Source organism: Narcine bancroftii, chromosome 3 (genome assembly GCF_036971445.1).
Source record: "Narcine bancroftii isolate sNarBan1 chromosome 3, sNarBan1.hap1, whole genome shotgun sequence".
NCBI lineage: Eukaryota > Metazoa > Chordata > Chondrichthyes > Torpediniformes > Narcinidae > Narcine > Narcine bancroftii.
Window position 1 is genome coordinate 361966078 of NC_091471.1, and position 27621 is coordinate 361993698.

General features: G+C 39.6%; 1 protein-coding gene across 6 annotated transcripts in view; it reads right to left on the reverse strand.

Moving 5' to 3' along the window:
* Nucleotides 1-9804: 9804 nt before the first annotated feature.
* The window catches only part of arsg (arylsulfatase G), a 139351-nt gene continuing 121534 nt past the window's right edge, over nucleotides 9805-27621 (reverse strand). For all 6 annotated transcript variants that reach the window (XM_069930076.1, XM_069930071.1, XM_069930074.1 and 3 more), the window contains 4 exons: nucleotides 24962-25070; nucleotides 24210-24330; nucleotides 12166-12256; nucleotides 9805-11387 (listed from right to left, as the gene is read on the reverse strand). In XM_069930076.1, coding sequence (XP_069786177.1) covers nucleotides 11110-11387; nucleotides 12166-12256; nucleotides 24210-24330; nucleotides 24962-25070 — 599 coding nt within the window. In that variant the 3' untranslated portion in view covers nucleotides 9805-11109. The remainder of the gene's footprint in view (nucleotides 11388-12165; nucleotides 12257-24209; nucleotides 24331-24961; nucleotides 25071-27621) is intronic.

A 27621-nucleotide genomic window follows, 5' to 3' on the forward strand; every position in this document is an offset into this window, starting at 1 on the left:
CAAGAATCAAAAAATGTACTGGGGGTGGAGGTCAATTGGGTGTAAATGGGTGGGATGGGCTCGTGGGCCGAAAGGGCCTGTTACCGTGCTGTATGTCTCAATTTAAATTAGACTTAAATTTGAATCCAGACTTCTCAAAGACTCCCAAATGTTATAAAATTTAGCAGGCTTTTGTGTATGTGTATGCATACATAAGTGCCATCGATCCATAGAAGTCGTGGAACGAACAAATAAATTTTCTTTTGTACTTTGTATTTTGTATGAAAAAATATTTTGTTAATAAACTATCAAAATTTATCTTTTCATCTCTTCTTTATTCCCCTTAAATTTGAATTTTAAAGTACTGCCCAAGAATCCGGAAAATCCAAAAATGCAGACCGAATCAATCCCCAAGTGGTCTGGAGTTTTGGGCTTTTACTGTATCATTTCCTGTCAGTATTTTGAGTCAGTAATATTTCCTATCTTGCTTTGTTGTTCCCCACGGAACCTTTAACCTTTTAACATGAAGGGAAAGATCACCAAAGCATGACAAAATATATTGGTTAGTCAGGAAAATGAAAATATCCTCTTTCAGTGGCTTTAAATTGCAGTTGGGATATCCCAGCATTCAATTGAACCATTAAAAATAGCAAAAGACTTTCAACATTGCCGGGTAGTATTTATAATCACTTCAAATGTAAACCTTAATGGTTCTTTCTGGAAAATTACACATATAAGTTTTTTTTGTTACCTAATTTTGGCCATAAACTTCAGGACTAAAGGGCAACTATTTAAAAAAAAGAGATCCAGATAAATTTCTCCTGCCAGAGAATGGTGAACCTCTGGAATTTGCTGTGGAGGCCAAGTTGTTGGGTGTATATAAGGCAGGATATCAAGGGTTCTGAGAAGGCAAAGGACTGGGGCTAAGTGGGAGAATGGATGAGCTCATAATGGAACAGAGGAGCAGACTTGATGGGCCAAGTGGCCTATTTCTGCTCCTACAGCATATCTTATGGCTTTAAGGAGCATGCACAGAGTTTGGCAGAGGTGAAGGATGTGCAGAATGGAACTTGTCCAAAAGGCAGTACTGTAATTAAAATTTAACATGGTCTGAAAAAAAATATTGTGGCTCTTCAAGGACTCTCTCAGCTGGCAAATAAATATCAAGGGAGAGGAAATAGATCTCCACACAAGTGATGGGAGTGGCAGAACACCCACTTCATGGTGACTAAATTAGTGCAAGGTGGGCTTCCTTTTTTGGCATTTGGTGGAATACAGTGGAGCAAAACTGAGAGGTAGTGACTGAATCAATACTGCATCTTTAGAACCTAAATGAAGTGGCACTCCAAATGGGTGATGGTAAATGGTAATTAAATATTGGGTCACACATGGCATTCTCCAGATACTGTACTCCTGCCAATTGTCTAAAATTAGGCTTTTTGCAACCTTGGTGATATATTAAACCCTGAGTTCAGTGTTGAATTTCAAATCTTTTCCATTTCTAGGGCTGCCAATTTCTATTTTCATAGTATTATCCAACTCCCACTTTCAGTTAGCTCATCTGTCCCTGCAATGTATATTCATCGGTTTATGGCCTCAAACTTGACTATTCCAAAGCATTCCAAGGTAACCTCTCTCCCAGACTTTCTTAAACATGAGGCCAACCAAAACTCTAATTGCTGTGTTCTGACGTCTTCACTCATGACACTGACTTGCTGACTTAAGTTTTCTCTCAAGTTAGCAACAACTCAATTTAAAAATCTCAAACATACAGTCAAATATCCGCTCTCCAACACCTATGAGGATCACAGATGCTGGATATGCAAATTTTCTAGTTGACTGAGACTCACTCTTCCAATGCTTAACAAATATACCTGCATTAAGAATTCACTGTTAAAACAACAAAAGACAGTGAAAAATGTAATTTGAAAAAAAATCAGTATCGTAGATTTTAATTATGTAAAGTTCACTTTAATCAAGTAATTCCCAAATGTACAAAATTTCCTCTCACTGGAGCAATGTCGTGAGATATATCACAACGCAAGGCAGGTGCAGGTGCAGACAACTGAAATTATTCTTCCTTCATGGACATTTCTCCAGACCTGCGTGCGCACCCCCCCCCACCCCATGTGCACGTACATGCACGCGCGCACACACACACATGCACATACACACAGAGATCAAGCCTCTGCAAGTAGCATCATGAAAAGGTTATTCAATGTCTTTCATTTCTCTGTTCAGGCTAATACTATGAGGAGTAGGATGTGGTTCAATGGACCAGGAGTCGACAAGTGAACCACTTAATATTCTCATGAGCAGATCATTGCTTTCAGAAGAAATTTCATGACCTCACAAGGTGAGCCAAACTGAGCTAAAAACATTGCTCTCCCGTACTGCCACTTCTACAGAAAGTTGTGTTATCATCACTTTGCCCTCGGCAGAGACCACATGGCTGAAGTCATCCCATGAAATTTAACAGATCTCAGTAATTGGGCATGTGCTGTCTGGCAGTAGGATCTGAAGCTGAGTCTGGCCTAACAGGATGACTAATAAATATAGGTTCAAATGCACCTATAATGTGGCTTGTGGGAGGGTATGGAAAAGGATGGGGAGCCCTGAGCTTTGCCAGTCAGGAGAAAGAATAGATGGTTGGGAACCCTGTGTTTTGCTGGAAAGGGGAAGATGATAAGGTTCAGAGCCCCATGCTTTGACTAGTAGAAGGAGAAAATGATCAGAGCCCTGTGCTTTAGGAAGTGTGTGTTGGTGGGGGGGGGGAGACAGGAGGAGAGAGAGTATCAACCTTAAGGATGTTAAAAATGTGAGATCCAGACCAGGATTGGGATGACAAGGAAATAAATAATGGAAAATGGCTGGAGATTGAGACAGCTACTGTATGTGTTTAATTTGGATTGTAAATACTTGAGGCAGCTGTACTGAAACATGAAACAACCCAAATGTTGGTGTGTATTATCCAAAAAAATGGCACTTACCCACACTGTCTATTTTCTAATTGTTAGTTAACAATATTTTCAAGACCATGAACCCGTAACAAACATCTTACATGAAACTCAATTGAATGCTTTATAGAAATCTATCTATGAGATGCGAAATGCTTTCCCATTTTTTCTTCCCTACTACTTCATAATAAACAGGAAGCTGTGATTGTTGTGCAATGCAACTCAGCAGGTCACACTGCATCTTATAAATGTCTGACCTGCTGAGTTTCTCCAGCATATTGCGCTAATAAAGTTATAAAACAAAGATAAGACTTTCATAAAAATATTCTGACTTTGCAGAATCATGTTACACATTCTTAAGATCATTTATCTTGATAATAAATTTTCACAATAACTTGTTTTTGTTTCACTTTCTCTCCTCTTCATTTAATAAATAGCAACGTTATTTTTGCTCTTTTCCATTTAAAATTAAAAGTTAGAGGTGAGGAGGTAGCACGGTTGGCATAGCAGTTCGCACAACGCCTTTACAGCACCAGCGATAGGGACCGGACTGGGTTGGTACATTCTCCTGTGTGAGATTTTTCTGGGGGCTCCAATTTCTTCCTACCGTTCAAAAACATTCCGAGGGTGTTGGTTAATTGGGGGTAAATTGGGCGGCACGGACTCATAGGGCAAAATGGCCTGTTAACATGCTAAATAAAAATAAATAAATAAACTTCAGTGATGAATTTCAGCCCATCCAGTAAATGCTATCTCACTGTGCACTCCCATTGCTTAGTCATTTTCCCGATAACCTAACTCCTGCATTCTCGTCAATTTTTCAATCCCACTTTTCACCTGCACCCCAATAGCAATTTACAAGAGCCAATTAACAGCTATCAACTAAACTTTTGGAGGAATCGCACACGGTCACAAGCAGTATGTACATGCAGATGATACTGGACATCAGGTCACGAGAGCTGTGAGGCATCAGTGGACCAGCTGGGTGGCTATGATTTTCAAATCAGGAATCTCTTGTTCTATTTTCTTGTACCTTAGTGTTGATGCAATAGCATCTTATTGTAGATTGTCCTCTACATTTCAAACATCACATTGGCTGTCCATTAATTGCTTTCAGCTCCTAGACTCCAGAAAAATGATCGATGATCACACGACATGCACTTAAGTTCAATGGTTGGAATCAACCAAACAAAATTACTGAAAAAATATTTTGGTAGATTTGTGAATTAAAGACCCAGAAAACTGTGTAGGGCAATAAGCTGAACATCAGAACGCTGCCAGTAGGAAACCTTTCAGTTGACAGTCATTTCAATTTTCAAGGTTCTGCTACTGTAGACACAATCTATTCAATTAAATAACCTTTTTTTTTTGTCCTTGATCAAATACAACCTGTCTTGTCAACGATTTATCATACGTTGTGTATGGAGCATGGTTTTCAAAAGAGGATGAAGTTATTTTAACACCAATTTTAACTTGTGTCAACACGCAGTGACAACGTCGTATGGGATTCTTACTTCCATATTCCCTATAACAATGCAGGTTCTGCCTTTTTGACGCTGCTGTCATCTGCTTCTACGGGCTGGATCATTTTCATTTACAAAATAGCATCTTAATTGTATGTCAATCAGTTTTAATTGCTACACACCTTCTGATCATTTCTATGAAAGAAGGAAAAGAGCATGACAAGATGGCCCATTAAGGAATTCACACTAACATACCTTTGGTCTTCCAAACCTCAAAATCAACTCAACTGCATGCAAACAAATACATTCTGCATTTGCCACTACTCTTTCCAACTCAATCGTTTATTGTAGCTCAAATTTCAACAACTAGAAGATACTTAAGTATGTTCTCTAAATGTTGGTGTGGTGTGTAGTCTGTCGAAGGGATCAGTAACTCAGAGGTAGATCATCTTCTGACCAAGGATTAGATTAAGACCCTATTTTTGACTGCCCTAGTAAACAGATAAAGAATTGGCTTTGAATACAGAATTGATGTCAAACAGGCACCAAATGGTTGGACATGTTGCCCTGTCCCCATCGTAATATGCAGATGGAGTTCTTTAGCCAACTCAAGTGGCACTGTTAGCACAAAGCCTTAACAGTGCCAGCAACCCGGGTTCAAATCTGGTGCTGTCTGTCAAGAGTTGGTACATTCTCCCCGTGTCTGCGTGGGTTTCCTTCAGGTGCTTTGGTTTCCTCCCACCCTTCAAAATCTAATGGGGTTGTAAGTTAACTGGGAGTATTTGGCTGGCATGGGCTCATGGGCCTGAAAAGCCTGTCACTGTGCTGTTCATCTAAATTTAAATGTAATTTAAAATTTCATTTAAAAATTTAACATTTAAATTTAAAAGTATAAAAGACAATGGAAACAACCTCAACAACTGTTCCCTTATAAATGGCCCAGGAATTTCGCAAACAAGCCTTGAGTTGGGATCTATTCAGGTGTACGGATGAGTTTACATGTTCTGTTGAATGTTTGACGCATTGAATATCCTTCAAGTCACATCCTTGTACATGGGATTTCCTGTTGAGATGAAATTCTCACTGTGGCACTTCAAGTGTTCAGGGGATGTGAAAGTACTTAACTGCTTTGGTGCAGGAGCTTTCTTGCTTATGTAACAAAACTCAAAATTGGACTTCCATACTTCAAAATAAACCTGACTTCCTGAAGCATGAATTTTCACATCCAAAGGTCTTGGCAAAACTAAAAGACTTTAGCGGCTTTAAGTATTGTGTTAATGCAGGATGTTAGGTCTCAGATTTTCCACAGATCATCATGAGCTGTAGCCTGTGATTGCATTTCACGCTCCTGTGAAACCATCACCAGAGACTCAATTTCAATTAAAAAAGGAACATTACCATTTTTTTCCCCCATTACAATATCGTTATAGCACCAACATTACCAATTATGCATCCCGAGCAGTAAACAGGACCTGTGTGATATAACCTTTAAATAAAGAATTTAATAAAAGCAATATGACTTAGTTAATATTCTAAATATTTAATCCCAATTTTAACCTGCATAATTAAACATTTCATTTTTGCATCTTAATGCATTTGTGGTTAAAAACATAAATCATAAAAAGTATAATTATTTATGATGTAAAGGAGCTCCCCTGCAACATAAACTACCACAAGATATTGTTACTGGATTAAAGTCTGGTAATGATTCAGATATAATCTCGTATCCAACAATGGCATTTGATGGCTTGAATACAATTCATTAAATCAATTCTGGAATTAGAAAAGTAAAAACCATTAACAATAATTTGCATAATCATACTGTTACGAGCCAGAGGACCCCAAAGCCCAGCAGCAATAGATATTCACCAAGACAAACGGTTATTTAAACAAAAGTTGCCTTTCATTATCTTTAAACATGAAAACAGTATCATACTTTAACTTATTACTACTGAAATAACTTACCCAACTTAGCCCCCTTCTAATTCTAAGTGCACAAGTATGTAATGTGTATGTAAGTTCAGAAAAGTTATTTGATTCACAGTCCAATCTCACTTGTCATTCCTCCAAGTTCACTGGTTGCAGGCAATTCTTCTGTGCACACAATTTAACATTGATGAAGTTCACCAGGCGTTGGTGCTTGAATAGTTCCCACTCAGGTTTTCAGAGATTTATTGTTCCTGGACACAAACTGAACTCTTTTAATCAGCCACATTAGTGTCTTGCCGAAGCAACTTACCTCATCAGGGCTTTCCTGATGATAACCTCTTTCTTTTAGGTCACCACAGAGTTCCTTTTTGTTTCCCTTATTTCAAGTGAAACATTAGGCAGCCAGTCCTCTCCTCTTGCATGAACTACAAGGGCTTTGACCAGGCTGAACTAAGCACTCACAACCCATCTTCCAAATGGGGTTTCCACAAGCTTTCCAGCATGTCCTGTTCCAGTCCCAGCTGGTGCTGCTGACCGTAGCACTACAGAACTGATCTCTCTCTCTCTCTCTCTCTTTCTCTCTCTCTCTCTGAGAAAAAGCTGTTCAACTCTCTCTGCTTGAAAAAAACCACAGGACCCTCTTAGAACAGCAAGCTGCACTCCCAGTCAACCTGCGGCTCTGAACTACTCCTCCGATCTCTTTCATCAGTTGCTTTTCAAAACAACACTCCATTAATGAAGTCTCTTGAGCACTCCCCAAAGTTTTGGCAAAGGCCCCCAGGACCTGCCCTGTCTGGCTTGAGCAGAGCTCCAGTATTTTAAATGAGATCTGTTTTGAAATGTTTGTATGTGACCGACACTAAAAAAACCTGCACCAATTTATCTCCCAAAAATATACCTATATACAATACAAACACAACATAATCTGTCACAATACAAATTTGGAGCAGAAGTTGACCACACGGCCTTTTGAGTCTGCTCTGCTATTTAATAACCTCAACTCCGCATTCCCATCCACATGTAGTAACCTTTCACGCTTTTGCTTATCAATTACACTGGTCAATGAAGATTTTGCTTCCTCAACACTTATTGGTGTATTTTATGGATTGGGGCTGCTAATCCATGTTTTCCAATCACATACCTTTATTAGATATAACCTATTTTTGTGATTTCTTATCATATTTTAAGTCAACTTCAAGCATAAAAACCATGAAATGCAACGTGTCATTGAAAATTCATTTTCTGCATTCGCACTTGGACGTCTTCCCTGCTGATCTTGGTGTCGTCAGTGATAAACTGATGAAAGGTTTCACCAGGACATTGTGACCATGGAAAAGTGGTATCAGGGCAACTAGAATCCATTAGTGCTGGGTGACTATTGTTGGACATTGACATGAGAGGCATCAGATGCTGAGTACAAACAAAAATCAGCAGTAAAACATTTTTAGGTCAGTGGAACTAATGACCAAACTTGCCTAAATTCAATAAAACTTAATGTTTCTCCAATTTCCTACGCAATACAGCAAATCTGAAATTACCTTTGGGTTCAGCTTTGTATCTATCATAATCCACAATTTTTTTTCAGGAAGCAAACTTTTTGAAAAGGTTTATTGTCCATTGTTATTTAAAAATGTTAAAAATATTCAAACATTCTTCAGTCATTGCACTTTGTCTGAGTTCCAAAGGCACACCATCTGAGCGAACCATCACCTTTAATCTATTTTAAATGAGCAACTCTGTATTTTGAAGCAGTTGTAAGCCACCTTTCCTTCCCAGTCCGTATAGTCGTGGGATATCCTCAACAAAATATTTCTGTTCCTCCATATGCTGCCTGACGTGCTGAGTTTTCCCAAAATTATCTATTCTTGTTTCAGACTTCTAACAGCCGCAGATTTAAAAAAAAATTTTCATTGACCCCTTAGTTCTTGATTTTCACACAACAGGAAATATTCTCTGCACATCCACCCTGTCAAGACCTCTCAGCATCATTTATGTTTCAATTAAGTCCCATTCACACATAAATTTCTGCACGAAAAAGCCCAACATGTTTGATTTTCTATCATAAACAACCCACCCTTTCCAGGCATGAGTCATGTCAAGTTTCTTTGAACTTCTTCTAATGCATTAACATCCTTCCTTAAATTGGAAGACCAATTCTGTGCAGAGTAGATTGTTAGAATCTTTTTCCCAAGTTAAAAATGTCACATATTTGAGGACATGAATTTAGGTGGGGGGTGGGGAGAGATCCTCTAAAGGAAACGTGCAGGGCAAGTTTTTAAACAGGGCAAGTGGTGGAAGCTGGTAAGATAACAGATTTAAGAGGGTTAAGACATGTAAATATGCAGGGAACCGAAGATATGTATCATGTGCAAGCAGGTGAGTTTCTTTAATTTGTGCATCATGTTCGACACAGACTTTGTGGGCCGAAAGACCTTTTTCTGTTCCGTTATTTGTTATTTACTGTCACAATACCATTCATGGAGCATTTTCATCTCTGTGAAATTCTAGTCTTCATTAAGTTTGCTCATGAAATCAATGATTATTTTCTTCATCTTACTGACATTGAGAGAGAGAGGTTGTTGACTGACCACCATGCCACAAGCGCTTCTGAGCCCACTACTGTTGGCAAATTTGAAGATGGAGTTGGAATGGCATTTAGCTGTACAATTGGTGTAGAAGGGATTTGTCTCATGAATGTAATTGGTCAATATCTTCAACCTTTCCAAATATTCCACGTGTATTATCCCTTAAATATCCATGCATTCCCTCCACTAATCTACTTTGTTTAGCTGTTGACTTCTGTCCCAAGATGTTTCTTACCTCCAGTGTAACGGTGAAGCTTTATTATGCTGCGATTAGTATTCAAGATCCTGTGGATTCCACTGCAACATTTTCTGTTAATTTGATGAGTTCCAGATTTGCAAAACAATGAATCTCATCACATGTTCATGACAATAAATTTTGATTCTTCATGCACTGGATGAAGACTCAGTCACACTATGAATTTGGTAGCTGTCCACCTTCAGTAGAGAAACATAAAGCAGAAAAAAGAAACCCAAGGGTTTGCGAAATCGAAAAATAAAATATAACAAAATCCTCACTATGGAACACACCTGGTGGATCTAAGATCAGTGTTACCATTCACATTCAATTTCATCAAAGCTGTTCCGAAAACATTGCACTTACTTCTCAGTGACCTAGACTTTCGATTTGTTACTGAAGAACACCATTGACTCAACACAATTTCAATTGTATTTTGCGCCGTGCACCTCTGTTGCAAATGATCCAAAATGGTATTGTTACAGAATAAACCACAATATGTTTTTAGAAAGTTGTAATTAATTTAGATATATCCGATTACAGTAAAAGTCTAAAATCTGGATTGTTCATGGATTGGGTCAGTCCAGATTTTCGGATATTCCGGGCAGTACTTTTAAAATTAAAATTAAAGGAGGAATAAAGAAGAAACAAAAAGGTAGATTTTGATTGTTTATTCATTAGTAAATTCAGCTTCATTCAACAATAATAAGCAGTTTTAAAGAAAAATAAAGCCAACACGACAAAAATGTAAATGTAAAATTTATTCACTTAAAAAAGCATGTAATACTTGAAATTATGTTTTAAAATGAACATTATAAAAGAAATATAAATTAATTTATATACAAATTAATTTCTTTGTGATAAGATTCAGCGTGGTCACTGTGCACCTGTGGCACTTGTGCATGCCCACACACAAAAGCCCACTAAATTTATAGTTTGAGAGTTCAGATTCTCGGGTGGTCTGGATTTCTGGCAGCTGGATTGTTTGGACTTTTATTGTATAATGTTTTACTGTGTGGCCAGACATAATTCCAATGCCATCTACGCTTGTTGGCAGAATCACAAACGGCAATGAGGAAGCACACAGGAGGGAGAGAGTTCAGCTCTTTGAATGTGTAGCAATAATGACCTTCTGCTCAATGCCATAAAAAACCAAGGAGATGATTGTGGACTTCAGGAGGAAGTTGGGGAACCCAACCCAGTCCTCATCAAGGGCTCAGTCATGGAGAGGGTCAAGAACTTCGAATTTCTGGGTGTCAATATCTCCGAGGATCCTTCTTGGAGCCTCCACATTGATGCAATCACAAAGAAGGCTCGCAACAGCTATACTTTGTGAGGTGTCTGACGTCACCAACGACTCTCGTAAACTTCTACAGGTGTACCATGGAGAGCATTCTGGCTGGTTCCATCATTGCTTGGTATGGAGGCGCCAACACTCAGGACAAGAATAAACTCCAGAGGGTTGTTAACTCGGCCTGCGACAAGCACAAGACTTCATTCCATCGAAGACATTTACATGAGGCAGTGTCTATCCTCAAAGACCCCCCCCCCACCCCAACCACCCAGGCCACGCCCTCTTCACTCTGCTACCATCGAGGAAAAGGTACAGGAGCCTGAAGACGATCACTCAATGGCACAAGGACAGCTTCATCCCCGCTGCCAACAGATTTCTGGATAATCAATGAACTAAAGACACTGCCTTACTTTTTGTGCACTACTGATTTTTTAAATTACTTTATTTTTTATAGTGATGCTATAAGATAGCTGTAATATGAATCTTTGCACTTTGACGCTTCCGTAAAAATGATGAATTTCATGACTTGTTCATGACAGTAAATCCTGATTCTGATTCTACTTTAACTACAATCCTTACATTAATACTTTTTTTTGTTATTTATAAAAGTTATTTTTTACATTTTTTTGTAACTAGTGAAAATAATAATTAAAAGATGAAAGAGGATTCAAATTATGTTCTCACACCTACACACTACATGCTTTGGTTGGCAGCATGGAATTACAGATGGATCATGTGAATAATCAGCCATGGAAGTGTTATCTGTAGCAATGTCCTGGAGGATGTGGTTCAGTACCCTCTTAACCTGTGGGAACACAATGTGGTATTCAGGAGTGCGAGGATCCAGGGGTTCACGTTCAGCTGTATCATTCAACAGATTGAAAATCAGAGGCGGATTGTGCGATTGTTCTGGTCCGTTTTCACCCCTGCAAACTTTGGCTCCACCTAAAATTCAGAAGACAACTAAACAATATCACAGTTCTACAATTCTTTGAACTTGTTTTAGGAAAATAAAACACCACACTCAAATGTCATTCAGGCTGAATATTGACGATGACAAGTTTACAAGAGCGCAGACCCAGTTTCAAAGCTTTCACAATCAGGTGATGTATTTTTATTTGTTTTTTTTTTCATTGTGATGGTTTCCGAAGTACAGAAGAAAGTTGTCACATTGCTTTTATCTGCAGTATAATTATGGTACGTGTACTAGAATGATACTGGGATTGGAGCCTGTGGTAACTCTTTTTAGTTACTACATTGGGCAGTGGACCTACGGTCCAGAGCCTCAAGCCAAGATACAACAATGTCAAAATCTAGATGACAGGGTATAAAGCTTCTTGAAAATCTGGGCTATGGTTGCTTTGATTAATTGTAATGTATGTATCACCAGAAATCTGAATGTCTGTGGAGAGTATACTTCAAGCGACCTTTTGCATCAGTGCTATAACCTGTAGCTTTTTAAATCTGTGAATTTAGTTTGTGTTTAAAAATATAATTAAACAAAATGCAATCCCAAACTCTCTCAATGAACAGACATGACACCATACGTTGAAAAGTTAAGATTATTCATGTCAATTTTGCTGAGACGAATTATAATGACCAGATGCACATGGCTCTTAAACCGCTGCGGTATCAGTGATGACTTTCTGCCCATTCGAACAAACATATCAATTTTGAAATTGATCCCTTAATGACAGCTGAAACCATGGTCCATTTTCTTTACCTGTCAGATAGAAAGCCTTGTATTGGTTTAGACGGATGGTCTTCAGATCCCCAAATTGTCCAGCTGCTCCACTATTTGGATGGAAGAGAGCCTGGAACATCATGAAGAGTCAGGTTTCAGTACAATTTCCCAATTATACATGGATGAAGCTATCAAATATAACACCAGGACATTTTCATTTCATGTCTTTAATGATTCAGCAACTCCTCAGTTAAGGTCAGCATCATATTTACATAAGATTTCTTCCAATATGTCTTGAGAAGTTACTCTGTACTTTGAATTTTGTTGGAGTATAAAAGCTCCATAGGTAATTCAATGTACCAAGTGTGAAAGTGAAGGGGTTTTGGGAAGAGAAGGAGGAGAATAAAAATAATTATAATTTGTGCTGTTGGAATCAGGAGGGGTGAATTAGATTTTCTTTATGAATTGTGAAAGCTCCCAAACATGGAGACAGATGATATGATAAAAGGGGAGAGAAACCACTAGTATCATCTTATTTGAAAAATGAAAGTGTATATGATGTTAGTCTCTTCTTCTCTTTGGCTTGGCTTCGCGGACGAAGATTTATGGAGGGGGTAAAAAGTCCACGTCAGCTGCAGGCTCGTTTGTGGCTGACCAGTCCGATGCGGGACAGGCAGACACGATTGCAGCGGTTGCAAGGGAAAATTGGTTGGTTGGGGTTGGGTGTTGGGTTTTTCCTCCTTTGCCTTTTGTCAGTGAGGTGGGCTCTGCGGTCTTCTTCAAAGGAGGCTGCTGCCCGCCAAACTGTGAGGCGCCAAGATGCACGGTTTGAGGCGTTATCAGCCCACTGGCGGTGGTCAATGTGGCAGGCACCAAGAGATTTCTTTAGGCAGTCCTTGTACCTTTTCTTTGGTGCACCTCTGTCACGGTGGCCAGTGGAGAGCTCGCCATATAATACGATCTTGGGAAGGCGATGGTCCTCCATTCTGGAGACGTGACCCATCCAGCGCAGCTGGATCTTCAGCAGCGTGGACTCGATGCTGTCGACCTCTGCCATCTCGAGTACCTCGACGTTAGGGGTGTGAGCGCTCCAATGGATGTTGAGGATGGAGCGGAGACAACGCTGGTGGAAGCGTTCTAGGAGCTGTAGGTGGTGCCGGTAGAGGACCCATGATTCGGAGCCGAACAGGAGTGTGGGTATGACAACGGCTCTGTATACGCTTATCTTTGTGAGGTTTTTCAGTTGGTTGTTTTTCCAGACTCTTTTGTGTAGTCTTCCAAAGGCGCTATTTGCCTTGGCGAGTCTGTTGTCTATCTCATTGTCGATCCTTGCATCTGATGAAATGGTGCAGCCGAGATAGGTAAACTGGTTGACCGTTTTGAGTTTTGTGTGCCCGATGGAGATGTGGGGGGGCTGGTAGTCATGGTGGGGAGCTGGCTGATGGAGGCTGATGAATTAGTAATTTAGCAGCAAAGTTAGATCTCTAACAAATCTTCGACATACACCAAAACTGGGCATCTTTTCAGCTTTTACAATTAGCTTTTTGTTCGTCCTTCAACTGGGAATCACAATCATCAGTGGTTGCTTCTAAAGATCCCACCAGAATGAAATGGGAACAGAAACCGTAATGCTTTTATATTGGCTGTATTTTCTACTGAACAATATTATTGAAAACCTAGTAAACCTCCACGGATTAGCTACTTTGATAATACAAACTAGACCTCCTGCTTACTTCAGCGTGGTCCTCATCAGTGTCTCCTTAATCCTTGCCATTATTTCCCCTAACCTCGAACATGTACATTCACAACTTACTGCATCTTAACTCGCTACCACTCTATCTAGTGGCTTTACCACTATCCAAGAGTCACTTCCTCTCTAAGGAAAACATATTTTAAAATGTATTTATCTTTTTCATTTCCCAGTCTTTGTTCTTCATGAAAATTCTGCTTCATTTTTCCCGACCATCTTTTCATTTCCTTCCATTTATATATTCAAAAGCTTCCTACCTCTCCAAGTACCTCTTTTGCATTCTAAACATCTTCACCTCAATTGTCCCAAACCTTTTCCAATGCAATTGATCACCGTTTTGAAAATTCTCAGTCCTCCCACAGGTTAAGTCCTGATCAAATCTCCCAGCATCAGCTTCCTCATTTGCCTATTGAAGCAACAGGTTTACAGAGGATGCTATCTCGTTGGCTCTACACAAAGCCCTGGAACACCTGATGCATACATCAGAATGCTCTTTATCGACTACAGTTTGGCATTTAACTCCATAATCCCCTCAAAATTGATCAGCAAACTCCAAGAAATAGGACTCAACACCCCACTGTGTAATTCGATGTTATATTTCCTCACCTCCAGACCACAATCAGAGAGTATTGGTAAGAACATCTCCTCCACAATTTCCATCCATGCCGGAGCACCACAGGACTGCATTCTTAGTCTCCTGCTGTACTTGCTTTACATCTATGACTGTGTGGCTCAGTACGACAACAAAAAGGGGTGAGGAGTTAGCATACAGGAGGGAGATTGAAAACTCAGTATGGTTAATGTGGTAGTTAGCGCAATGCTGTTACAGCGCCAGCAATCGGACTAGAGTTCGAATCCCACGCTGTCTGAAAGGGGTTTTCATGTTCTCCCCTTGTCTGCACGGGTTTCCTTCAGGTGCTCTGATTTCTTTCCACCATTCAAACATAACGGGGGTTCTCCGTCAATTTGGTGAAATTGACAGCATGGGCTCATGGGCCAAAAGGGCCTGTTACCATGCTATATGGCTAAAATTAAATTTTATTTTAAACATCACCTGGCACACACTCTGTTATTGCTGCTACCATTAGAAAAGAGGTATAGATGCCACAAGACTCACACCAACAAGTTCAGAACAGCTGCTAGTCTCCTCAGCAACAAACTCAATCAGGGACCCATTTAAGGACTGTTACTTTTGCACTTTATTGATTTTTTTCTATCTTTGTATTGTACAATCAGTTTGTTTACATTCCTTTATTTGTTTACATGTGCACATTGAGTCCGTCTTTTTGGTTCTTTTTTTGCTCTGCCAATAAGTGGTAATTCTGCCTCACCAGCAGGAAGAAGAATCTGAGGGTTGTATGTGATGTCATGTATGTACTCTGACAATAAATCTGAAAGCAGAATACTTCTCACAATACATTATTTTTGTTTGTTTGTTTATTTGAGGGATGTAGATTGTGCTGACCAGGCTAGCATTTTCACTCATCCCAAATGGCTCCTGAGTTGGCTAGAATATTTCAAAAAGAAGTTAATCACTCTCCTATACATGTAGGGTTAAAGTTCTAATCACAATGTAGTAATTCCATAGTTACCATTACTGTAAAAATCCTTTTGTTCTGGATTTATTTAACTTTTTTTTAATACTATGGATTCAAGGGGAGCTCAAGGAAAGGAAGGGAGTAACATATGACAGATGGGTGCATTAGGCACGTCCCAAAATGGCGGGGAGATTGGTACCAATAGCTTGGTTATTGGTGCCTGGGGGGGGGGGGGGTAAAGATAAACTGGGAGGAGGGAAAGAGGAGGGGGGAAATACATGGGTTGTTTTTCATTTTGCTATCGAGGTCATTTAATTGACGGTACTTTCAGTTGTACGGGGTGGGGGGGAGTAAATACTGACTCTGTATGTTATATGAATGTTAAAATGATTATAATGTTTGTTTGATGAGTCTATGAACATTAAAATATAATATTAAAAAATACTATGGATTCAAGATCATGTCCCTCGATTAGTAATCCAGCTTCTATTTTTTTAAAATTGTCAATGTTCTAAGTAAGGGCACGTAGCTCCATGCCAGTTAATTAAATTTAGCAGTGAAGAGATTGAAGAAATGCTAAATTCCTGAGGTTCATTCACCACAGTTAATGCTGCAGATGTAACATGACATGTTTTAGTTGAGCAGATCCAGTGGCTAATAATTGATCATGCACCTCATTTCAAACAAAGACAATAAATTGGATTGGACATTGTATGTGTTATTGCTATAAATAGGGGGTCGTCATCATAATCAGAACTGGGAGGAATATCTTCACATGCAATGTATTTCCTAAGAAAAACAAGCAAAATCTGATTCAATAATAGCTTCCTGGCATGCCAGTGGGATAAGACCTGAGGCTGCTTCCGTGATGTGCCTGACAACACAGAACTATTTTTGTTTTGCCTTCTTTAATTAATTTATGTAGATGGATCAAAACAGTTACGGGTGAACATCAAATAAATCAGTTGAGCAATTGGCCATCGAACTTGTGTTCTTTGTGGCGGGATGGAACTGTTCATCGCAATTTTCTACAGGGGCATGCATACATCAATTTATCTTTATTTAAAAACATATTAATGTTTGATGTTTCAGATCCAAACTAGAGTGAAGGCCGAGCATCACAAGGGTCCAAGGAATGTTTCTGGTAAATTACATTTTCAAGTTATGTGTTTGGGTAGATTAAGAAACCATGTGTTTTGGAAAGGTCAGTCCCGAACTACATTTCATAGAAGATTATAGGGGAAAGTATATTTTTATGGATCATCAGTGTTGCTAAATTTACAACAGTGCTCCAGTGCTCAATGAACACAATCCTGACAGAGGAGGAAGGGACCGAGAATCAGGAGTAAGGTTTTGACGCTCTCCTTGTCAATGTAGACATAGGGAGCAGGAGTGTTGGCCCCGGACCCACCAAGGGTATTCAGCCTCTGTCTTCCCTACTTAGCTTCTGTGGTGATACCTCTGTGATGCTGTTATGCCATTGGTACTGTATCTCTGTGTATGGCTGACCTGCCTCCTTTCTGTAACTCCTCCCCCCGGAATTCCCCAGTAAAGGCGATTACGCCCGAGTCCCTCCCTCAGGACAAATCCTGGAAGTGGGGCAACAACAAGAGCATGTGTCCAGCCTTATGCTAATAAAAGCTTGTCGTAAAGTAACTCCAGTCTTTTGGCATTATTGATAGTGTCGGCCTCCTTTCCCTACCCCACCCCATATCAAAAGAGCAAAGCAATTCCAGCTTTCCCTCAGCAAGAGTGTTTGTTCACAAAAGAACAAACACAAAATACATGCTCCCTACTTTAAACAATCTTTCCTCAATAATTCCTTTAGAAAATATGCAGAAAGTTTATGTATCCAAAGGTTCAGAAAAGTCCAGATAAAAAGTGATTCGGGCATTCAAAAAGCTCAATGGCTACTCTTTATTTAGTAATTCAAGGAATTGTAGCCAGCAATAACTATACGTATAAACAGGACCTATTATATTTTTATGATAAACAAATTTTCATAAGTTATCCTTGTCTTTCACCCTTAGCTGGGTGTGAACAGGCCATACCCATGTTACGTAACATCAGTGTCATGCAGTTCACGTACTGCTAGACTCCTGAGAATTTCAAGCATTTTAATGTTCCAATGAAAGTCTTTTGTCAGTGGTGACTGAATATTCCCATTCTCCTGCAATTTCCCCACTCTGATAATTTCAATCTCTTCCTGTTCCTTTTTGTATCTAGAGACAGAAGAGACTGTGGAAGCCCTTCCACATTCTGTCTTGACCAAGGGTCTGGACCCAAAACATTGATACTTTGTTTCCCTCCCCTGTGACCTACCGAGTAGTTGTCTATTGCTTCAGATTGCAGCATCCGCAGTTGCTTACCTTTGGTCCTGCTTATCACCTCCCCTCCACCCAGCTCCTTATCCTTCCTTTTGCTGTCCCTTTCTTTTCTCTCTTTGTTGGTTTGCCTCCAATCACTCTCCTACTCTGACTCCCAACTCCCTGCACCCCATCACTCTTCCTTTCCGTCATCCTTTGCCTCTTCTCGGTCCACCAATCACCTACTGGCCACTTGCTCTTTCTTCCCCCTCACCCCTTTACAAGGGGCCATTTTATCTCTCCAAATCCAGTTTTTCGCAGGGTCTTGAGATGAAGCATCAACTCCCCATTTCCCTCCACAGAAGCTGCCTGATCCCTTGATTTCCTCCACCAATGTATTTAGTTGAATCTGTTTGAGTGGAATGGTCTCCAGCAATTGGTGAGTTTATGGGGGGGGAGGGGGGCTTCATCAGAAATAACGCTGGGTTGAGAAAGGATCAAGAATGGTTTGTGCTCAGATCTGGGCGGGGGGTGGGGAGGGGTTAAGTGCAGGGTGTGAGACCTAAGCAAAGTTCAAATTTATTGTCAGAGAACATTTATGATATCACATACAACCCTGAGATTATTTTTCCTGAGCACCAGGCCGAATGCCTAATTACCAGTAAATGGCAACTGTATCCAAAAGAAAGAAATGTATCCAAACTGTAGAAATACAGAACAATAAATAGGGAGTTAATGAATAATCACCAAATAAGGGTCTCTGAATGAGTCTGTTGTTGAGGAGTCTGATGGTGAAGGGGTGGCAGCTGTTCCTGAACCTGGTGGTGTGTCTTGTGGCACCTAGTCCTCTTTCCTAATGGCAGCAGCGAGAATAGAACATGTCATGGGTGGTGTAGATCCCTGATGATTGCTGCTGCTCTCTGACGGCAGTGTTCCATGTAGATTTTCTCAATCATGGGGAGAGATATACAGGGATGTGTCTATTACCTTTTGCAGGGCTTTGCGCTCAGAGATACCGGTGTCCCATTAATGGCTGTGATGCATTCGGGCAACATACATTCCACTACACATATATAGAGGTTTGCCAAGGTTTTCAAGGACATACCAAACTCCACAAACCTAAACACTCCTTTATGGATCTTAGGTAATCACTCTTACATCTCCTGGCTTTTATGAACTTATCTTGGTCTCTTCTAGCCTAAGGCTTCCTGCAGCAGGGTAAAGGGCTATGAATGCTTATCTCCTGCAACACTATTACATTGTAATTCTGATTGTGCCATCACACCACCTTTTCTTAAGTGGAACATCTATCTCGTTTCCATAGCAGCCTTGGCCAGAGCCTACAGCACCACCACTAAAATTATGGCAACCAGAAATAGTAGACGATATAATAGAAATGAAGGCAAAGTTTTAATTTCAAGATCAACCTGATAATTTCCTGCTTATTTGGCGAGGGAAGGTAAGGAAGATATAAAGGGATGCTGGGGTTAGAAATGAGGCATACACATATGTAGACGGATAGTGGTTTGGTTTCATCTGGGAAAGATGCACTTTGTATACTGTACTACCCTCTCTAAGTCCTACCACAGTGTAAACTTAGATTGAAGTATATCATGCAGTGGCCTGCTGGAAGAGTGAGAAAGAGAGAGAGAAGGTGATTGGTGGACTGAGAAGAGGCAAAAGATGACAGAAAGGAAGAGTGATGGGGTGCAGAAAGTTGGGAGTCAGAGTAGGAGAGTGATTGGAGACAACTATGTACTACAAATGGGAATTTTTCATTAACCTTTGTCCATCTTTCTACAGCCTTCTTTCAATCCAAAAGAGCCTCCACTGTGACACTGTGCCCTACATTGAACTCATCCCGGCAGATTCTTTTGGCCCTTGCACCGGTGGATAGTTTCCGCTAAAGGTAATGCAGGCTGAGTTGGTGCACCTGGGCTAATGAGTGGGACAACCAGACCACAATGCAGCCACAATATGTTTCAATTTCCAGATCCCGACATGAAGTATTTCAATGCAGGCAAAATATTCTATCTGAAGCTCATTCATTCTTAGTCAATCACTTGCAATTGGTCTTGTCTATTTGAAGCACATGTATCACATAGTCTTATTGATTGTAGAACTTGTTTTGAAAGGAAAGGTCAGCATAAACTGAACATTATAAGAATTGATCACTCAATTCGCTAGAGCTTTTGTTAATAGACCACCCTCCTGAACAGTAAAGCAGGACCTCACTGGCTGGGAAGGCTGTGCAGGTGGGGGAGGGGGGGGCAGCCTCTTCAGTCAGCAAGACTCTATACTGTGCAACATCTCCTTGTTCCATTGTGTCCCATCAGAATAATGCATGCAAATACATTGGAAGGTATAGCCAGTTACTTTCTTTGAATATTTAAAAATTTCCATACATGTAATTAATAAATGGTTTTTTTTTGGGTTCAATGGTGCTAGTCGCCGGGTGGGATTTGGCCTTAGCTTTGATCAGAAGGACAGAGCACTTTCGAACCGGACGGAGAAGAGCATTAATAAACTTTTAAATAAACAAATATGGATTAAATTTAAAGTTGCAATGATTATATGCTGGTTTTACCCCTCCTTTACCCTCCCCTCTCTCCCTCCTTATACCCCTCCTCCCACTCTAAAGCTATACAAAAAGAAAAAGGTAAATGTAATATATAATTATATTAAATACAGAAAAGAGAGAAAAGTAGTTTCCTGGATTGCACGAAGGGTTGCTTCGCTCGTTTGGATCCCTATAATGATTGTACAACCATTTTAGGGAAGAAGATTAACACAGGTCTTAAGAGGCCGGAAGTACAATTTTACATATTTATGCCTAAGCTTTGCATATACAGGCTCCAAATTTGTAAAAAGATAGCTCATTTATTTCTTAAATGATATGTAATTTTCTCCAAAGGAACACAACTTTGAACTTCTGCATTCTATCTCCCCATAAATAAATATACATCTGGTATGGCCAATTACTGTATGTGTATTGGTCTTTGGAGTGGGTAATGAACCTCAAAATCTAAACAAAATGACAAAACAGGACAACAAGGCTCAATTTCCACTGAAATATTTCTACCCTGATATCTGACTTAAGCAACTCAACTCCTGGTAAAACTGTGCACAATGAATAATTAATACTATGTTTTTATGCACATAAAACAAGATGTGGATAGCCAGATGTATCCACCTTTGTTTTAATTACACTGGAGATTTTGAAGATATATTTTATGGATTTTGGGCTGTTGATCACGAAAATCACCTTAATATTTTCCTATTAATTGCCCTTTTTTTTAGATATAACCTATTTTTGTGATTTCCTGTCAAATTTTAAGTCTACTTCAAGCAAACAAAATTCATTTTCCGTATTCGCACTTGGACATCTTCCCTGCTAATCTTAGTGCAGTCATTGAAGAACATGGTGAAAGGTTTCACCAGGACATTGCGACCAAGGCAACTGGAATCCATCAATGCTGGCCGACTATTGTTGGACACTGACACGAGAGGCACTAGACGATGAGAACAAATGAAAATCAGCATCAAAACATTTTTAGGTCAGTTGAACTAAAGCCAAGTGTCAGTATCATTATGCCATTAAAATGCTGAATTCAATAAAAATTAGTTTAATATTTCTCCAACTTCTTACGTGATACAGCAAATCTGGAATTATTGTTTGTCTTGAGGTTGTCTACCATAATCCCTAATTTTCTTTTCAAGAAGCAAACCTTTTGAGAGTTTTGTGTACATTCTACTGAGAAAGCTGACCAACAAACCTCTGTCAGCTTACACCTGGCATAGGCTCAGCAACTCATTTGATTGAATGATCCTGATAGGAATGCTTCAGATAATCTTTTTAAGTTAATGAATTTGAGTATTTGTAAATGTTACTTAACCGGTCTACTCTCTTTGAGTTTATTTTATTTTTAATTTACAATTTTAGCAATATTAATAATATAATTAATTTGTTCTTTCTTGTCAGTGTTTAGGAATGCCAGTGAAAATAACAAACAGATGAAGGTTTTTTGACAGTTTTCACAGATGGTATGTCTGGGAGCCTGAAATTAATATTATTAGATGTCTAAATAGAATTTTTTTAAAAAACATACAGCATGGTAACAGGAGTCCCTGCTGCCCAATTTACACCCAATTAACCCACATTTCGAACGGTGGGAGTAAACCAGAGCCCCAGGGAAAACCCACGCAGACACGGGGAGAACGTACAATCTTCTTACAGACAGTATGGGATTCAAACCCCAGTCTCGATCGCTGGTGTTGTAAAGGCACTCCGCTAACCGCTATGCCAACCGTGCCACCCATTTCTGGTTCTGTTGCCCTTGATCTGTAAGGCTTGTACGATATGTGTATCACAAAACAGCACAAATAAGGACATTGCAACTCAAAATGATTACCAGGCAAGATAGATTTGCTAAAGTAAACTAACCTGCAAGGTCTGTTTACTGTGTAGTTCACTCACAAGGAACATGAGGAATACATATGTGGCTGTTGTAATATATTCAAACAGGACAGTTAATTGAATGGTTAATCAAATACTGGAAAAGACTAAATGAAAAATGCCCTTCTTAGTTGGAATATTAATTGAGGAGCATTGCACTGAACATCCACAGGTGATGTTTGGCGACCTAGTTCATGTTAGCAGCCGCAGATATTCCACCACTAAAAAAATGTCACCTTTAGGGAAATAATAGCATCAAGAATGGTGGGGCTACTTTGGGTAGTCGAACACTAGACTCCCAAATTGGGCATTGAAGTCTAAGCTCTGCCACAGCAAGAGATTACCAAATGGACAGATGTAGAGATTCAAGGATATATTCACTTTACTGACTCCCAGGAACCTCTGACCTGTGACTGCTCAAAGTGGAGGGATGTTTGAAATGGTATTGAGAACCTTAAGTCAATACTCTAGGAGCAAACGGAATTTCTGCGCAAGTGGCAGAGAGGGTGCACCCAGCCCCACACCCTCTCTACGGAAGGGTCCACAGTTCCTGCAGTGGCCTTTTCAGCTACTTCAGAAGCCATAAAACCAAACTAAAAGCAAGTTTCTCTCCAATCTGAGGAAATGCCACAAGAAGGAGGCAAAAAAAGGAAAAGGAAGCTGTGGAGCAATGGAATAAGAGTAAATTATGAGAGGTGATATAAAGAAATGTTAATTTGTGCATGCAAGAGATTAGGCAACCAGATTGTGGCTTCATTATGGTTTCATTTTCAGGTTTGATCTGTACTTTGGTTTAGGGTTAGGCCTGCTGCCATCCTTTGTATTGCTGCTACCCCTAATATTCAGCCATTACAAATTAAACTGAACATCTGAATTACCCAATAAATTTCTGCCTGAAACCCCAAGTCAATGCCAATAAAAATCAGGAGAAATAAACAATGATTTCAGATTCAGATATATTGTCAGAATACACACAAGACATCACATACCACCCTGAGATTCTTTTCCCTGTGGACGAAGCATAATTACCACTTATTGGTAGAGAAAAAAAAACAGTACACAATGTATACATGTAAACAAATAAAGAAATGTAAACAAGCTGATTGCACGACAAAGAGAAAAATAAATCAATAAAGATCAAAATTCAGAATCCGTAAATGAGTCCCTGACTGAGTTTGTTGTTGAGGAGTCTGATGGTGGAGTGGAAGGGGAGCAGCTGTTCCTGAACCTGGTGGTGCGAGTCTTGTGGTACCTACACCTCTTTCCTGATGGTAGCAGCGAGAACAGAGTGTGTGTTGGGTGATGTGGATGTTTGAAAATTGGTGCTTCTCTCCAGCAGCAATGTTTCCTGTAGATGTTCTCGATAGTGAGAAAGTCTTGCCTGTGATGTCCTGGGCTGTGTCCACCACCTTTTCCAGGGTTTTATGCTGAGGGGTATTGGTGTCCCCATTAGCCTGCTGAATCAAATTACACACTATGTACAATTTGCCTTTCAAACATGAAATCCATCAATGAAGCAACCCAATCAAAGATAAATTGAATAATGGTGGAGAAATCTATCTTTGAATGTCGACGGAACCAGGTGAACAAAGTATGCACATTGCCAACATTGTCTTAATTATCTCATGTTGGGAACAAAAGATGAGTTTTGCCATCTATGGATTCTAAAGAAGATATTAAAAGTAAGAAAAAATTTGGATTTTAAGGTTGGTTAACAAAATGAAGTGTTGAGTTATTGGAAGAGGTTGCAGACGGGATAGTGAATTCAGGGCATGAGAGCCTTGTCTGATGGCTCACAGATCTAAATTATTTGTAATATAGGGGTTTTCCTTGACAGTGTAGTAAAAGTGTTTACCAAAAACATGTCATTCAAAATTTAACTTTATGTAAATTGGCTGCCTCCATTTACACACAGAACAAAACTCCAAAAGTAATTTATTTGATGTGAAATGTTTTTGGTTGTGATAAAATGCACCTATGAAGATCTCTTTATTTGCCTTTATTCTGGATAATATTAAAATAATACATTTTACCTCATGACCACTGTGTGATTGGCCAAATAACACCTTTGTTATATCCAAACTGTCATAGCGTCTGTTTGGAGGTAGGCTTGTTCTTGCTAGCGAAATCAGAGTGGAAAATATATCTAAGGTGCTGTAAAAGTTGAATATTTTTAGGGTTACATGTACAATTTTCTAAGTTTACAAACAGAATTTTGATAATAATTTTGAAAAAAATTACGAGGGAAACAATGATGTCCTTGATCAAAGTATTCAGCACTTTTTTCACATTTAAGTTTAATAAATCTTTTATGTTGAACTAAATCTTTAATCAAGAATGTATTTAATCTTAGATCCAAGAGATAAAAGGACACGCTACCTTATCTCTACTGCAGGAATGAATCTAGAGTGAATCGGTAGACAAATACAAATGTAAAAGAGAGTTCAAATTTCAAAGAACTCTCACATCAACAACATATAAACTAAACAGATATCCTGGAATGATTACAAGCAAGTGGCTGGTTTGATTTCTTTGCTAGCATTCCACTCCTCTCTTCTGAAGCCACTTGCTCGTGCTACTATTTAAATAGTTGACAACTTAAACAACATATGTATTAAATAATAATTTAACTACAACATATAATCATTACTTGTGCAGGGAAAGGACCAATAAAAGTTACTAATATATCAAATATAGTGAACAGTATTTGGATTGAAAAACATTTTGGATCACCTGATTCGGCATCATGTCAGTGCAACCATGTAGTAGTCATGAATATTCCTACCTAAGTAATAAGCTGCTTGTTGTGTTACTCGGGATTTTGCCTGGCCAATACACTATTGCTGGAGTTCGATGGCCACCTTCCCATGTAGTTTTTTTAGCTGAACTACCTCCTAAATCAGAAACAAAAATTATTACACTTTTATGGTCAGTGTTACAGTCCACAGATGAACAATGTCTAAATTTACCAAGATTATACATTGAAAAGTGAAGATATGTAGTTTGGCTCCTCAACTATTTCCTGTTCCCACTAGAAACATTGCCAAGGAACTGTACAATTAATTGGTTTACAATTTTAGCAATTTGCATAGTTAGGTGCTCCCTGGGTATACTGACATATCGAATATACTCGTGTAAAAGTCGAAACCATGTAAAAATTTTTTGGCCTCAGCCGGAAGCCCACAGGAATTCCCAACGCCTCCACTACAGACTCTCGCCTAGGCTCAGGCCACCCACCCACCGGAGCTCCCGATGCCGCCACCACAGACCCTCGCCTAGGCCCCGGTCACTCGCACACCAGAGCTCCTAATGCCTCTCACCTAGCCCCCGGCTGTCCACCTACCAGAGTTTCCGACAGCTTGACCTTTGTCTCTCACCTAGGCCTCGGTCACCCACCCATAGGTGCTCCCAACACCTCAACCATTGACTCTCGACTAGGCCCCAGCTGCCCACGCACCAGAGCTCCTAATGCCCTAACCATGGACTTTCACTTAGACACCGTCCACTCTTCACCTACCAGTACTCCAGACACCTGAATGCAGACTTAACACCTGGTCCTGCCCACTCGCCCGCCCAGCCAAGCTCTTCATGCCTCGAGCACAGACTTAACACCCACCCATCTGAGCTCCCAACACCCTGAACATGGAAAATACCTGGTCCCAGCTGGCTGCCTGCCTATCGGAACTCTCAATGCCTTGAAAAAACATAGGTATTTAATTATGCTGAAAAGTAGTGTGAACATCATAGTCATCTCTATATTTTACCCTCAAATTTAATCCACAAAATTTGACTGTTATATGAGTATATACGGTACACATCAACGAGAAATTATCCTCACTTAAATCACTGTCACAGCCCTATTGCGTCATATAATAATCAGACAAACAGGTATTACTGGGTGAGCATTCCGAACACAATTTCAATCTACTGTCAACTGTAAAGATTAATTCTAAGCACATACTGCATTCAATTTTCAAATAATTAAGATAGGGTGTTTCCTGATTGTCTTCTTGCTTTTGTGTTGTATAGCATGTCAATAAATGATAGAAATGAAATCCTTGTCAAGGGAGCTGAAGCTCCAGTGCCTTCCATAATGTTTGGGAGAAAGGCATTTATTTCCTTTATTGTTCTTTAGTTTTAAATTTGTAATCAAACATTTCTGGTGATTGAAGTGCACATTCCAGATTTTATTAAAAGGCATTTGTGTACATTTTGGTTTGACCAATGTGATAGTACAGATCTATCACCAATGTACATAGTGTATATAGTTACTGTATCTAGACTGTGCTTACAGCGATTGGCTGAGAGCTAAGCCACACCTATTGTCTGGGCCTTAAAGGGTTGTGTCCCTAGCCAGGTCGGATCATTCCGGACTGGTCGGCCACCTGTGAAGAGCTTCGGTCTTTTGCTAATAAAAGCCTTGGTTTGGATCAACAAGTCTTTGGTTCTTTCGACGAGCTCTACATTTTTCATGCACAGTCCGGCACCATAATATTTGGGGCATTGTAGTCGTGTTTAGTACTTTGTCGCATATCCCTTGGGTACAATGGCTGCTTGAAGTCTGTGATTCATAGAAATCACCAGGTGCTGAGTATCTTTGCTGGTGATGCTCTGCTGGCCTCGACTGCAGCCATCTTCAGCTCCTTAAGTCTTCTCTTCAGCATATGGAAGGCATGTTCAATTGCATTTAGATCGAGTGACTGACTTGGCCATTCAAGAATTTTCCAGTTTTTAGCTTTGAACAATTGCTTTGTTGCTTTAGCAGTTTGTGTGGGATCATTGTCTTGTCAAATGTCCCAGATATTATGGTGCTCGGAAATGGGGGAAACTACTTATAAAAAGAGCTGTCATTTCTACGTGGTCAAAACCAAACTGTATACAAATAACCTTGAATAAGATCTGGAATGTGGACTTTAATTACATGTGATTTGTTTGATTAACACATTTAAAACTGTGGAGCACAGGGGCAAATAGAGGAAAAATATAATTGTCTCAAATATAATTGAGTGCACTGTAAATCTTTCCTGTTTGCTCCAATTCTCAATGAGCTAAAGCTCTTGGTCCATCGGTGCAACCACTCTCCTGGTCTTGGACGTTTTGCACAATAGATAGAGCTGGGTTGGGAGTTCCAGGAAGCAGACTCATTGATAATGAAGGAACAATGATATACAGTGTATCTATAAAAATAAACATGAATGTTCAATTGTATGCACCTATTTACTAAGCATACATAGAAGGCATTAGAAAGTTGCCTGTACTTTCAAACAATTCTAGCTCGAAGTGAAAGCGTATGGAGAACACACCCTAAAAGTTAGAGCCAATTCTCTTAGGAGTGAGATGAAAATAAAGTACAGAAAAAGGAGCTCTATACGTTTAAAGAGGCATTCCACAGCTGGTAGTTTTAAATTTGGGATTTTCTTTTGGTGAATCAGATATTACTGAAGC